Raw genomic sequence first — 15,608 nt, 5'->3', positions numbered from 1 at the left:
CGTCCCAGCTAAAGATTTCCAGTCCGACCCCTTGATGTAGCAGTGAAGGAGATTAGGGTTACAGCATGTGACCTGCTTGTAGGCAGGTTGAACTTTGTGTGATTCTAGGGCAGCGATCCCCAAACTACGGCTCTCCAGCTGTTGCAGAACTACACATCTCATGAGACATTGTAAAACTCTGACATTCACAGACATGACTAGGCATGATGGGAATCATAGTTCCTGAACAACTGGAGGGCCAAAGTTGGAAGACCCCTGTTCTAGGAAATTAACAACTGGCCCAGGCCAGGGGGAATGGGGTAACTTGTGAAAGTTCTGTTCCCTTTTGTTTTTGGTCCTAGCCGACCCACCTGTGATATAAAAAGGGGGAATGAAAAGAAAGGGAAAGGTACAGTGGCGCTGCCTAGAGATAAAATGTCATATGTGCAAGAGGAACACATTTTTAAAAACGATATAAACTGTATATAATGACCTAACATGTAAATAAAGTGCCAATAGTGCTCAAATGTTCCTATACAAAAATACATAAATAACATTAAATAAATAAGGTGGTAATCAATATATTTAAACCTAATAATAATAAATATATAAAAAAAACAGTGCTAAAAATCATGAAACCAATCATAAATCAATATCATCATCCAAAAATAAATTATGTAATCCAATAGTCTCAGTAGTGCAAAGTGCAAAAAATGTGCAAAAAATGATTTGTAATTCTGAAACTCACTCCGTGCAGATAGGTGTAATAGTGCTCTCCCCAATAGGACCACACTCACCAGATGGAGGTCCCCCTACAGGAGTCAGAGGTATGTAGCTAATAAACAGGGTCAGACTCCCCCAACCACTGTGGCACCGATCAGCCCAGATTGTGTTTCAGCCCACACATATGAAAGGGTAGTTCTTATCCAATGATATTATGTGTGGTGGATGGTCCTCATGGACATACAGATAGATAGAGAGGCTTTCTCTCTATCCAGGCCATTTTAAAGCAATCTAGTGAGCTAGCCTGAACCGCCTTTGAAGGAGTCTATTCCACATTTTCACAGCTTTTACTGGGAAGAAACCGTTCCGTATTTGGAGACAAAATCTGTTTTCGTCTAGACGTAAAGAGTGTCCTTAAAGTGAATAACTCAACACCAAGTTCACTATATGAACCCCTTATGTATTTATACATGTTGATCATATCCCCCCTTAATCTCCACTTATCAGTTTGTTTGCCCTTCTCTGCACTTTCTCCAGTTCCCCGATATCCTTTTGAAGAACTGGTGCCCAAAACTGAACTGCATATTCCAGTTGATGATTTGTACAAGGGCAAAATTATATCTCTCTCTCTGGAGTCTATGCCTCTGTTAATACAAGAACTTTGCTTGCTTTGGAAACTGCAGCTTGGTATTGCATGCTATTATTAAGCTTAGCATCTACCAGAACACCCAGATCCTTCTCCGCTATGGATTCCCCCAGTTTTACTTCCCCGAGTATGTGTGCTGCATGCATATTCTTAGTGCATAACTTTACATTAATCAACATAGTGATATAATTTATATTAAAATTGAACTATATGCCGCAACTTGTTCAGCAAAGTTATATTAACCGTTCTGAGCCTGGTCTAAAGTTATTCAAAGGGGTGCATGTTGGTTCTGGCGTATTTAAAGAACCAGGGTCTGCGAATCAGGGGCTGACTGGCAATGTTCGGACCATGGGGCAAGTGCAAACAAGTGGCCCATGGTACTACGACTCGGCCCCCCTCCCACTCTCCCTCTTCCAGGCCTCCTCCTGACCCCCATTCCAGGCTGAAGCTCCACTCCAGGTACTCTCTACTCACTGGCCGAACTCGGGCCTTGCCGGGGGAGGAGAGTCTCCAGTGGGACATGGGACCGGCCTCTGCTCAGAGGGGGGCTGCGCTCTGTCCTTGTCTTCATCCTGCACTCAGTAGGTCAACGGTGGGGTATTTTTACTTCTCTTCACCTGGAATTCTTTAGGCATGTCTGTGGCAGAGACATTGCAGCCTTTTTACGGGGCATCAGAGTGGCCCCTGCCCCCTGGCCCAGTCCTCCCCTGCTGTGAATGCACTATGAGGTATGAAGTAACACTACTACAAAAGGTCTATTCAGTAAGGAAGTACACAAGAGGAGTTCAATTGCTAAGAGTAACCGAGCACTAGTCAAGCTACAAGCAACCATTTGTTAGGCAAGGTACCTGGTAAGGTGACAGGTCCTCCGCTAGCCAGGGGATCAGTGTTCTGGCTCCCCCCATAGCGGTCGGTATCCAATAGCAACCGGATTCAAACCTGCGTTGCGGAGACTAATGACCAGGTCAAGAGGTACACGAAGTGAAGCGTTAATAAGCATGCATGAGGTCTGCACTAGGTTCAGGGCAGGACCCAATTCTGTTACTGGGAGTGAGGTAAATGGAAATGAGGGAGTGACCCGCTTACATGCTGCTTTCTGTTCTCAGATCCAGCCCATAGGACATTTTCCTGGCTCCCAGCTGCAGCTCATCCTCTTCTTTATTGAGGAATTTCACTTTTTCTACAAGTGGCTTTACTGTACTATCGGTGCCTAGACCCAAAGCCAATTGACAAATCAACTCGGGTGAGGAAAGCGCTGGATCCAGGGACAGGCCTTATATTAAAAGTCAGCAGCTACTGTATTTGTAGCAGCTGACTTTAAATGTTTTTTTGGGGGGGAGACTGGAGCTCTTCTTTAAGCAACACATCCTGACCATGTGCCTGCCCTTAGCTCATGAATGGACAGAAAAGGAGCAGTTGCAGATATATGAGTCATCCATGGGTTCAATCTGTTCTGTCCTCCAGTCGAAATGCTAATCGAAAGTCCAGGCCATATGCACTGGAGCACAGGTGATTGGCCCATAGTGCTGCCGCTCCCTATGCCAGTCAAAGTGGTGCTGTACATGGGATCATAGGAAGCTAGTACCTAATCAAAATTAGTTTCTTACAGTACTTCTCTCGAGAGCCCTAAATTCTGATTCAAGCAGTGGTCTGGCTCTTAGAAAAAGTTATGCAAATATCAAAATGCCTTGATGGCTGGATGTCAGTCTGAAGGAGTGTTGAGGAAAGTGGAAAAATAGCGTTGGACCTCTAAATATATTTACTAGCCCCTTCCACTGGTCTCCATCCTGAAACATCCCCTGCAGCAGCCGGCAGAAGAGGAGGGAACCTGGCAGCACTGGAGGGGGGAGACAGAGGGCAAGAGAAATCGGCACCGCACGGGGGGGGGATTGGGGTTAGGGTGTGCCCAGGCACATCTGGCACACCCTGTGCGCACACCTATGATTAGAAGCACAGGTTATGTCAGCAGCTGGTTTGGCAAAATGCCTTGATGGGCGAATATCAGTTCTTAGGATTGAAGATTCCTAGGCAAACCACATTTGCATAAAGACTTCCCTTGGCAATGCCCACAAGCCTCTTTTTTTTGAAGAATTGAAATCCAAAGAATGAAACGGGTGTACCAGGGACAGCCAGTCTAGAGAAAAATGACTAGATGATGCTGGACCAGGAAATGAGATGGGCTCTGACTTCCTACTGCTTTAAATGCACGCTGTGAGAAGCTCACAGTGTGCAATAAAATGTGAGTATTCCATTTCAATACATGAGAGAAGCTTGTACAACTGTGCAATACTGACGGGAAGGCTGAAGTTCGGGTTTAACCTCTAATAGTGCGAAGCTCTGAAACTCTTGTATGTATATTTATAATGGCAGGCGAGTGTGACTATAGAATACATTGTGCATGCAAAGATTGCTGGCTGTCAGAGATGATGGCAGAGAGAAAAGAGATGAAGTCAGCAGGGAGGGGGATTCGGAATGGTAATCACAGACTCGCAGGAAGAGGAAAACATTCAAGTTAATAAAAAGAAAGTCATCTACTCAGATGCAATTTCTTTGTTGGCTTTAAATGGTATTCTTTATTGTAATCCTTGTAATGCGTGTGTACCATGCGGGAGGCACGCGGTTTTTTTGTCAGCCGCCTCTTCGTATTCGATATGTTCCGGTGATTCCATGAGGAGACGCGCTCGGCTTGCTTTGCTCTGCAGCTCTCCTGCGATTGAGTGATGTTTAATTTATATTTACGATGGCAGATAAGCTTAGCATTTTTTTCATGTTATTATAATTTATTTTTTTTGTTTATTACCGTATCAGTGATCGTAGAGCAGTCGGGATTGAGGGTGAAAAAATTTACCAATTTGTATGAAAATAAACATCTTTGCAATTGTAATACCTTTTTTATTATATTTGCAAAGATGTTTAATTTAGATTGTATTTGGGGAAAGGAGCAGATGTCTTATCTCTCCATTCTGTCTTGTTTTTGGCTGCCCAGAGGCATGCTGGAAATAGAGGCTTATGATCCTCCCCCTTTATGCTAGTTATTACTACACAATATTTAATTTGGTTTTAGAGATATTGATACAGCTGGAGGGTTCGTTTCTTCTTGGTCAGAGGATGGTTTGCCTTTTTGGCCACTGGGGTATGGTGACCTTCCCCATGCAACTCTGCTAAAGCTGAACTCTAAGTCCCGGCTCACACTGGCGCGATACGGGAAACCCTGAGATTCAGCGCCAGTTCCCACATTGCACCTGAATCGCACAGTGGTTCACACTGACATCTGCGAAACACTGGGGGTGTTAATGTAAAGTTACTGACACCCCCAGATTGGTTCGCAGATCACAGTGCAAACTGTCAAATGGTACAGGAATCGGATTGCATAGGTGTGAACAACCATGCAATCTGATTCCAGCACGGACCAAAAAAAGGGTCCTGCACCATATTGGTGCAAATGCGATTTCAGCCATACAGTTTGCATGGCTGAATTCGAATCGCACAGCCATACCATGTGGTCTGCACAGCAGTGCGGTGCGAATCTCATGTGATGAATGTGATCGCACAGGTGTGAACCCAGCCTAAATGGCTAAATGCACACATGAAATGCATAAAAGGGAGCTATTTTACCTGCTGAAAGATTTGTATTTTTGTCCATCCAGTTCTGAGTTATACACAGCTCTGCCACACAGCACAGCCTTGTCTGACAGATCAGGAGACCTGTGGTGCAGTTAAAGTGGGCCATTTCATCCAATTGCATTTGCAAGTAATAATCATTAAATTAATGTTTTTTTTTCCAGCAACTTTGAGGCTCCATGCACACAGGGCGTCATAAAAACGAGCTCCAAAGCTGTTTCTTGACGCCGGGAAAAAGCAGCTGTAAAAACGTGCTTTCAGTAGCTTTTTCCATTAGCGTTATTGCACGTTTGGCCACAGCAGCTGTTAGCAGCGTTTTTTCTGCCTCCATTCAAAATCAATGGTTCCCTATGGGAGCCTATTGATTTGAATGGAAGTCGCACAGCAGGTCGGATCAGGGTGATCCGACTTGCGGCGCGACTTGCGCTGTGAGAATCTTGAGGGGGAACTCCACGCCAAAATGAGAAAAAAACGGTGTGGGGTTCCCCCCCAGGTTCCAAACCAGGCCCTTCGGGTCTGGTATGGAATTTGAGGGTAGCCCCACGCCGAAAAAACGGCGTGGGGTCCCCCCCAAAATCCATACCAGACCCTTATCCGAGCATGCAGTCCGGCAGGAGACCGGAGAGAAGACAAGAAGAGAGGACAGCAAAAGAGCAGAAGACCGGAGAGGGAGAAGACGGGATGAAGATTTTTAATAAACTTTCCAAAACGTCTCCTGTCGTTATTTACACACACTGCCTTTTATGGGGTGAATGGGTAGGGGTACAGTGTACCCCATACCCATTCACATAGGGAGGGGATCTGGGGGGCCCCCTTGTTAAAGGGGGCTTCCAGATTCCGATGAGCCCCCTGCCCGCAGACCCCCACAACCACCGGCCAGGGTTGTGGGGATGAGGCCCTTGTCCTCATCAACATGGGGGCAAGGTGCTTTGAGGTGGGGGGTGCAGAGCCCCCCCTGCCCCAAAGCACCCACACCCCCCCATGTTGAGGGCGTGTGGCCTGGTATGATCCAGGGGGGGTGGGGCCGCTCGCTCGTCCCCTCCCCTTTCCTGGCATGCCGGGCTGCATGCTCGGATAAGGGTCTGGTATGGATTTTGGGGGGGACCCCACGTCGTTTTTTCGGCATGGGGCTACCCTCAAATTTCATACCAGACCCGAAGGGCCTGGTTTGGAACCTGGGGGGGAACCCCACGCCGTTTTTTTACCCTTTTTTGGCGTGGAGTTCTCATCATCCTGATCCGACTTGCGGTGCGACTTCCATTCAAATCAATAGGCTCCCATAGGGAACCATTGATTTTGAATGGAAGAAAAAAAAAAAACGTATAACGTGGCTTAACGCACGTTAAGCAACGTTATTCAGCCTTTAGCAGCGTCAGACGTTTTTACAGCTTGACTCTGCAGCTCCAGAACGCACAGTACCTGGGTTTTTTTTTGGAGCTGTAAAACGCCTATGCCACTTGGAGCTCCTAAAAGCTCTATGTGTGCATGAGGCCATAGAATAACATGGATGGGCGTTCTGCAGCTGCAAAAAAAAAATGTCTGACGCTGCTAACAGCAGCTCCAAAAACGTCCAGTGTGCATGAGGCCTGAAAGAAGAGATGTCAGTGTCAAATGGGGTCAAGGGTTAAAGGTCAGCCTTAACGTGGTTGTAAACTTCGGACATGAAGTATGGACAAACCATATCCCTCTAAAGTGTGTACTTGTCTTAATTAAAACCACTAAGTGTCATTTCTGTCTGCTGCTTTGTTCCTTTGCTAAATGCATGAATAATTTCTTACAAGTTTTCCTGACACCAAGAGAAAAAAGGTGACAGAGGAAAGAGCTCCAGCTGATTGACAGCCTCAGCTGTTCCTATTTGCTGTGTGAAAAAGGGGGGGGGGGCTTCCCTCCAATCAGCTCTCGGATCTCTCCTCACTGAGCTCTGCAGAGTGTAATTTCAACTGATTGTAAAGTCTTGTTTAAAAAAAAACAAAAAAATAACAAACATGTTATTCTCAACTCTCCTGTGCAGTTGGTTTTGCACAGAGCAGGCAGGATCCTCCTCTTCTCGGGTCCCTAGTTGCTGCTCCTTGTCCCTCCTTTCTATTGAGTGCCCCCACAGCAAGCAGCTTGTTATGGGAGCACCCAAGCTCTGTGTGTCTATTCAGATGCCGAGCTGCCGCTTGACCCCGCCCCCTCTCTCCAGTGGCGCCACGGCTGTATCTCAGCCAATCAGGAGGGAGAATCCCAGGACCGCCGAGGGACTCGTGGACATCACTGGACAGAGAGGGGGCACAGGTAAGTATTAGTGGTGCTGGGGGGGCTGCTACACACAGAAGGCTTTTTGTCTTAATGCATAGAATGCATTAAGATAAAAAAAACCTTCCTGACTTTACAACTTCTTTAAGCTCTCCGCCTCTTTTTTTCTGAACTCTCAAACTAGCTTTATAAATTCTGGACTTTGAACGGATGTAGAGAAGAGAAGACATTCCAATTAGACGGGTGCAATTTATGTAGGGGGAAATGTTTAAGCTCTGTGTTTCACCTGAGGCTGGTCACTTCACTGGAGATATGTAAGGGTTTACAACCACTTTAAGTAACACATACAGGTCTTGTCCATCCTCAACCCTTCACACATGCAGAAACTGGTGTAGTAAGGAGGGTTTTGGGTTCCTGGAGAACTGGGTCGACTTCTCAGTCGCCTACTGGCTCTTTAGTAGAGATGGATTGCATCTTAATGTGGGGAGAGGGGATGCAGCTGTACTGGGAGAGAAGATGGCCAAAAAGTTTGAGGGGCTTTTAAACTAGGTGATGGGGGAGGTTACAGATGAAGAATTAGCCAGCGGGGAACAAGGTTCAGTGGGCATTAATGGGGGTATTAGCGGTAGGGTGTTCAGAGATCTTAAACCCATGGTGGGTAGGCCGACAAATCGCAAGTGCAGCCTCATAAAATCGAATGAGGATATAGTATGCAACCGGACAAAATTACGAGGTTTGTATGCCAATGCTAGAAGTCTGGCCAACAAGATAGGAGAACTGGAGCTGCTAATGTATGGGGAGGATTTTGATTTTGTGGGAGTTTCAGAGACTTGGTTTGACTGCCCTCATGATTGGCTGGTGACCATGCAGGGGTATTCCCTATATCGCAGAGATAGAGAAGGTAAAAAAGGGGAGGGGTATGTCTGTATATCAAGAACAATGTGCAGGTAAATATGAGGGACGACATCACATATGGAGCTAAGGAGGAGGTAGAATCACTATGGGTGGAACTTCAAAGGGAAGGCACTATAGATAAAGTAATATTGGGCGTATGCTATAGGCCCCCAAACCAGAGGGAGGAGGGGGAGGCGGACCTCCTATCACAGCTTGGAATGACAGCAAGGATGGGAAATGTCATAATAATGGGGGATTTAAATTATCCGGATATAGACTGGGCAGAAGGAACCGCACATTCGCCTAAGGCTCGGCAGTTCCTAAATGTTTTGCAGGACAATTTCATGGGTCAGATGGTGAACGATCCGACAAGAAACAATGCGTTACTAGACCTACTGATTACTAACAATACAGACCTGATCACGAATGTAGAAATACGGGGCAACTTAGGAAACAGTGACCATAGGTCAATTAGTTTCAGCATAAATCATAGAAGTAGGAAACACAAGGGTAATACAAGGACACTGAATTTCAAAAGAGCCAACTTCCCAAAACTTGCTAGACAATATAAAATGAGATAGAACCCTAGGAACAAAGAACACTGAGGAAAAAATGGGAGTGCTTCAAGAACATACTAAATAAAGGGATTGGCCAGTGGATTACAAAGGGGAATACGTTTAAAAGAGCTAAAATAAACCCTGGGTGGCTAAACTCCAACATAAAAAGGGATGTTAAAACTAAAGAAAAGGCCGTCAAAAAATACAAGGCTGAGGGGTCATTGGCCGCATTCCAACAGTACAAAGAGTGCAATAAGAAATGTAAAGGTGCAATCAACGCGGCTAAAATAGAACACGAAAGGCACATAGTGGAAGAGATTTAAAAAAAAAAAAAAAAAACAGAAATTCTTTAAGTATATAAATAGTAAGAAAGCAGGACCAGAACACACAGCAAAGACGGGAAAGGGAATCTGGCCATAAAGGACAGAGAGAAGGCGAAAGTGCTAAATTCTTCTCTTCAGTCCTCACAAAATAATTGGGGGACTACCCAAACCCAGCTTCTAATGTTAAAAGTAATAATACACCACAGGAAGCACCCTCATGGTTAAAAGAAGACAGAGTCAGAACTAAACTTTGAAAGCTTAACATAAATAAATCACCAAGACCGGATGGCTTACACCTGAGGGCCCTCAAAGAACTCAGCCAGGTGATAGCCAGACCATTGTTCTTCTTTTTTATGGATAGTCTACTGACGGCAATGGTGCCAGCTTATTGGAAAAAAGCCAACGTGGTATCAATATTTTAAAAAGGGCCGAAATATATCCCAGGGAACTATAGGCCGGTTAGCCTAACATCAGTAGTCTGCAAGATTTTGGAGGGGATGACAAGGGACTTTATACAAGACTTTAGTAATGAAAACGGTATTATGAAGAATCGTTCTTGCCAGACCAATCTATTAACCTTCTATGAAGAATTAATTTGCCATCTATATAAAGGAAGGCCTGTGGATGTGGTGCATCTGGACTTTGCAAAGGCGTTTGATACAGTTCCCCACAAATGCTTACTGTACAAACTAATGTACATAGGTATGGACCATAGGGTTAGTACCTGGATTGATAACTGGCTCCAGGGCTAGTCTAGAGCGTATGCGCCGGTGTGACGTCACTGGCTGCATCCAGGGTGAATATATCCTAAAAGGTGCATAGTTTTACTTGTAGGTAAAAATCACAAAGCGGACTTTACTAGCACTTTAACCTCTCTGGGGGGCCAAAGACTAAGCCTTTACTCTGATGACATTTACCCTTGCCATCTGCCACTCTTTTTGGCTTCTCTTTTTAGACCTCTTATTCCTGTTGCTGTTTCCACCCCTTGCATTCGTCACTGTTCTTCCGCATTCTTCCCTGCACCCTGCATCCGCCAATGTCTGCAAGATACTCTCATACTGGTGAGGAGGCCAGGTCAAATCCTGCTTTCCCTGAATGAGGGAATGTTGTGACACCAGCTTAAAGCCAGTCACAAGCAGCTTTGGGCCGGCCTAAAATGGCATGTATGGTAGAAAGGGAGTGCAGTGTGGGAAAACAGGCAGGAGGCGGACATTGTCCAAAGGTATTTAGAACCACAAGCTTTCAAGCGTTGTCACCCTGAGATCACTAGGCAAAGTACATTATCCTACAATCCATTTGACAGGAAAAATGCTTCTTGTAAATGTGTTTGAAGTGTGTTTATAGCTGTTTTGTTATATTTGTCCTTCAAATAAGGTCAGCTTTTGTTGTGACTAACCTGCAAAATTGAGCACTGGGAAATTCGTTTTTTTTTTTTTGCTTTTATAAAAATGCTGTTGTTCCTTTTTTTTTTTTCTTTTTTTCCTTTTACTCGTTATAAATTGATTGCACAGCGTACAATTTTGTCACATTACCATAACAAGACTGTCTCTGTCACTAGATGATCTGCTTGCATGCTGCGTCCATCGACTTACCCCAAGGGTTCAGAGACTTACTGCTGATGTTAATGAGCAATGATTTGCCCCCTGATTGGTCCCTGGGGCATCATTGTAAATTCTTTCACCTGACGCCAGCAGTGGAGCCATCACACAGCCGCCTTCCCAAGACCTTGGAATTTGTCTTTGGCAATTTTTTTTTTTCTGCTGGCGTAGAGGGTTCTTTAACGTGGATCTGTAATAAATATGTTAAAGCTCAGAAGACCTAATCATGACACTGCTGAGGCAACGGCTTTGTCTAAAAGCTGCCGAGGAGAATTGTGCAGAATACAAAGCAAAGGCTTTCTTAAGATGAAAACGCTGCTGACACTTCAATTGGGGCTGCAGGTTCGCCACAGAGGAACCAAAGAAGAATTTCAGGCAGACCCCAGAGCTCTTCCAGTCAGATTTCTGTGGATTAGCAAAAGGCTTTCTCAAGTTCAAAGGACCTGCCGCTCCAGAATGGAAGGGCAGACTGGTCACTTTTACTTGCAGGCACATGAGAAAAGTTTACACGTACCCTGCTAATTAAAGGAAAACTCCACTTTCAGAAAAAGAGTTGATGTAACATCTCAGTAAGACTGACCAATGATTATATTATGTAACATGATGTATGCTTATAACATCTATAATATTTATATGCATTATTTCTCATATATATGTTGTACATTCTCCTTCTAGTAATCATAACTGATGTTTGTATAAACCCTCAACTGCCCCTGAGGAAGCGGCGGTTGCCGTGAAACATGGCTAAAGTTTTGGGCATCATCGATCTTCACACAGACACCAACCAGGGGATCCCACTTCTGGCTGGTCAAGGGTCTATAGTTGTTTCTATTAGCCCCTGTGTAAGATACGACATTGCCATCTATATTCAGTTTATTACAATATGGCCTGTATTTCTTTGTTTTTAAACCTATGTTGTCATACTGTTGTGTCTTGTTGAATACAGTATACATTTTATGCTTTTTGTCTCAATAAAAATATTCATACCTTTTATACAATATTTTTCTATATTTGTCTAATTACGGCACCCTACTAGAAAGTCCCTTCTATGCGCCCCTCCCATGTTCTTTCTTTATATATACATTTGGGACGTGGTGCCTCTCCCCCTCATTATTATTTTCTGAGCCTGTCTCCCTCTTTCATTTAAGACAGAATGTAGCCAACAGTTGTGCACACCTGACAATTACAACTATATGAAATTGTTGGACACCCCATTTCAAAACGATGAGCATTAATACAGCACCCCTCACCACATAACAGCCTCCACTCTTCTGGGTAGACTTTCTGTAAAATTTTGGACTGATTCTTTTGTAGTTTTGCCCATTTGTGTGGTCAGGAACTGATGTTGGAAGAGGAGATATGGCTTGTCATTGGAGCACCAATTCATCCCAAAGATGTTTAACGGGGTTGCAGTCAGGGCTTATTGCTGGCCAAATTAGTTCCACCACAACACACTGGTCAGACGATGTCTTTATAGAGCTGGCTTTGTGCACAAGGGCACAGTTGTGCTGAAACAGAAGAGCACTATCCCCAAACTGTGGAAACAAAGAGTGGAAGCTGTTTCAGGCGCAAGGAGAGGACGGGGGAAACATGGGCAATTCTATATTACTTGCCCATGGTTTTACAAAGTGAGGTAAAATAAGCTCATGTTTGATGGTGAAGTGTCCACAAATGCCTGGCTAGTGTGTGTCTATATATATATAGCTCTACTCTTGTAGGAGCTGCAGGATTACTGTCCAGGTCTTCCCAAACTTCTGCCCCTATCACGTACCTGGAGATGAGCCTGACACTGTGAGGAAGGCCTCCCTTGCGCCTCCGACTCTGGACCCCTGATAGTGCAGACAGGGGACACCGGAGTGTAGAGTAGCACGAGTGCCTGGAGGTTTGCTTGAAGCGGACGATGGCCACTGGTTTAGGTCGCCAGTGAATGGATTGCCCTGTGTGAAAGGGGCCTAACACTTATCTAACTATCCTAGCACCTACCTAGGAGGATGCTACATCTACAGTAAATATATATATATATTAGACCTGCACATAATAAATAGGACCTGATCTACTCTAAACACTATGCATTCAATTTATTAAGTGAAGAGATGACCTAGTAATGGCAAATGATGCTTTAAATTGAAAACATCACATTGAATACCTGTTCATGGCAACATCCAACCAATCCACTTAACGCTAAACCTTGTAACAACATCTGAATTTTCCCATTAGATGCCGAGCGTATGTCTTTCTCCGTCAGAATATACATATCACCACTCCTGTCCCGGCTTCTGTAACGCAATTATGTAAATAGCTGATTAAGTACATAATTGCATTAAGAAACTTCACAAAACTGATAGCTACACACAGCAACAATGTCACGTATCCTCTCGGCGCCCATAACTTACTGCTTGCGGGTCGCTCTTTTGTGAGCAGGGCCGCTCCGCTAATTCCCCAGAGAGGTGATAAGATTTTAATGGATATTATTTGAATATCAAATAAAAGGATTTGTTCTCACGAGTATGCCAAGGGTGACACATATCCACTAGACTGAAAGGAGGGGGTGGGGAATAAAATATCTTCTATTTATCCAGGAGATGGCGGCTTTTTGTAGTGGAACTAATGTCTGTTTTCATGTCCCGATCAATAGATAAGGAGAGCAACAGAAGAGCGATTCGGGGAAAATGAGGGTTATGTAAGCATATTTGTACGGCTCCAGGGAGGAGGTGGCGTGTTTTCAGTGAGAAGACATTTTGAGCAATTATTATGATTGAAATGAACGTATTGGAAAAACAAGTTGAAATTAAATATATGACAAAGAAATACATAAGTGGCGTTTACCTTCAGAGAAAAACTCATGCTAAAACTAACAGTAGATCCAAAGATATAGACAGCCAAAGTTGTATGGACGGGGTAGGGGGGCTGGTGCTTAATCTGGGGAATACCCTCCATTGCACGTTTGCTCGCTTCTTTGGCCTTCGAGTATGCAGTCACAAGGATTCAGGTGTATGAAAGAACAGGGTCCTGAAACACAGATGGGGTGCAGTATGTAGCAAAGCAATTACAAAAGGTTAGCTTGGCAAGATAAGCAGGAGGAGGAACGTGGTTGCTATGGGTAACCAGGAACTAGTGCAAGGTACATGGCAGCCGATCATGAAGTGTGGTACCTGGCATGATGAGGGTCCTCTGGTAGCGAGGGGGATCTATGATCTGGCTCCCTCCTTAGCGGTCGGTTTCCTGAAGGTATTGGGACCAGACCTGCGTTACAGAGACCCACAGCTAGCCGCATGGTACAGGAGAGTTTGGAAGATAAGAAACTACGTGCATGAGGTCCGTGCCAGGTGCACGGCGGGACCCCATTCTGTCACTGGGAGTGAGGTAGCAGAGGCACGCTGGACTGATGGAGAGAGCATGGGCTCAGCGGTGCCTCTATTAAATGCAAAGTACAACAAGGAAGGTGTGTGGTAACATGGGACAGGTCTCTACAGTAGGACTCTGTACTTTTATTGCTACAGACTCTTTACGGCTCATCTCTAAGCAGTCGAACCGCCATAATGTTTGATTCTCATATGAACCCGATCCTCGCCTGGTCCTGGGCATTAATGAGTGCGTACACACGCGAAAGGTATCCCCTACATGAGGGGTGTGTGGCCCCGCCCACCTGCTGCTCCTATTCTCCTTTCACCTTCAAAAAGGATTCAGAAAGCAGGGCCACCAGAGTCATAAAAATCAATAGGATAGGGTAAAATTTAGATCTACTCAATCACAAGTCCACAGTCATTTGAAATGCAGAATTTTCATGTCTTACACTTTTCTAAATGACTAAAGTCACCTCATTACCATTTTGACCTCTGTTCTTTTTATTTTCAGGAGGAACCCTCTTCACTTCCACCTCATTGCAGACACGATTGCCAAACAGATCCTGGCCACACTTTTCCAGACATGGATGGTGCCCGCAGTGCGTGTAGATTTTTATGATGCCGATGAACTGAAGGTAATATATTGTTTTTTTACACCTCCCAGTCTTTGTTCCTGGAATTCTGACAGTGGGCTGAATTTTTGGTAGATCTAATGCAAGGTTTCAATGCACTGATGCTCTTCATCCTATTTGAGGATTGTCTTCTGCCTATACCTAGTCTGCATAGGCAAAAACAGGCAGTGGAGGTCAGAAGGCATTGCTTATGGCATGCATTCTTTCTCTTGTATTGTTGTATGCCATAAATAGCCTCCGATGATTATTTCATGTAAGATTGAGAAGGCAGATGCTCGATATAAAATGCATGCACTCAACACTCAAATTGTATTTTGTCTTTTATTTTTTAATCCTGGATTTGTTATTCATCTTTCATATTGCAAGATTGCTGTGCTAGTCCATATCTGTGTTTTTTGATCTTCACTGAGTGTGACACCACCATCCTTCTGGGAAGATTCATGGGGAATGCAGAGCAGGAGAAATCTTGAGAGAAGACACTTCAGTCTGTTGCAAGAGTGATTTTGGCTGCTCTGTATTCCCCTGGATCTAACTGGAAGGAATGTAATTTAAGTATAAATCAAACTTTTTTCTTGACAGGTAGGGGATTATTAACATTAGGTGATATTTAAAAAGGGAGGGGGCCCTGACAGTATAAGCAGGCCTTGCACTGTACTGGAAGGTGTGCTTTAACACTAGGTTGGTTAACTTTGTTGTCCTTGTGTGTGTGTTTCGGGCGGTATTGGCTGGTTAATCAGTAACCGGCCAACATTCGGCCTGTGTGTACGACAGCCGATCCAGAGGGCATGACTGAAAAAGATCTACTGATTAGCATCCTACCAGCGTTGGCGGACAATGGCTGAGAGTTCTGACTGGAGTGTTCTGGCGGGGAGGCTCTCCCCCTGTCAGAACACAATAGCTCAGCGGTGAAGATTGCTGTACTAACAACAGATTGTTAGTACAGGATCTCCTCCTGAGCTCTTCTGTTTTTTTTTCTTAAAGCCCGCTGGGTTGAATGAATAAAAACGTCTAGTGTTCAGGCTTATGTTTGAGTGGGGTTTTGGTTTTAATTGG

At 44.6% G+C, this 15,608-nt stretch overlaps 1 protein-coding gene across 1 annotated transcript in view; it reads left to right on the top strand.

The window, feature by feature from the left end:
- The window catches only part of LARGE1 (LARGE xylosyl- and glucuronyltransferase 1), a 716,318-nt gene that overhangs the window by 387,246 nt on the left and 313,464 nt on the right, over window positions 1-15,608 (top strand). Inside the window, exon 5 of the mRNA XM_082255353.1 lies at window positions 14,435-14,558. Coding sequence (XP_082111479.1) covers window positions 14,435-14,558 — 124 coding nt within the window. The remainder of the gene's footprint in view (window positions 1-14,434; window positions 14,559-15,608) is intronic.

Source organism: Pelophylax lessonae (assembly GCF_965119305.1).
Source record: "Pelophylax lessonae genome assembly, chromosome: 4".
Classification (NCBI taxonomy): Eukaryota; Metazoa; Chordata; class Amphibia; order Anura; family Ranidae; genus Pelophylax; species Pelophylax lessonae.
Note: the sequence above shows the minus strand (reverse complement) of the source record. Positions and strands in the feature narration are given on the sequence as shown.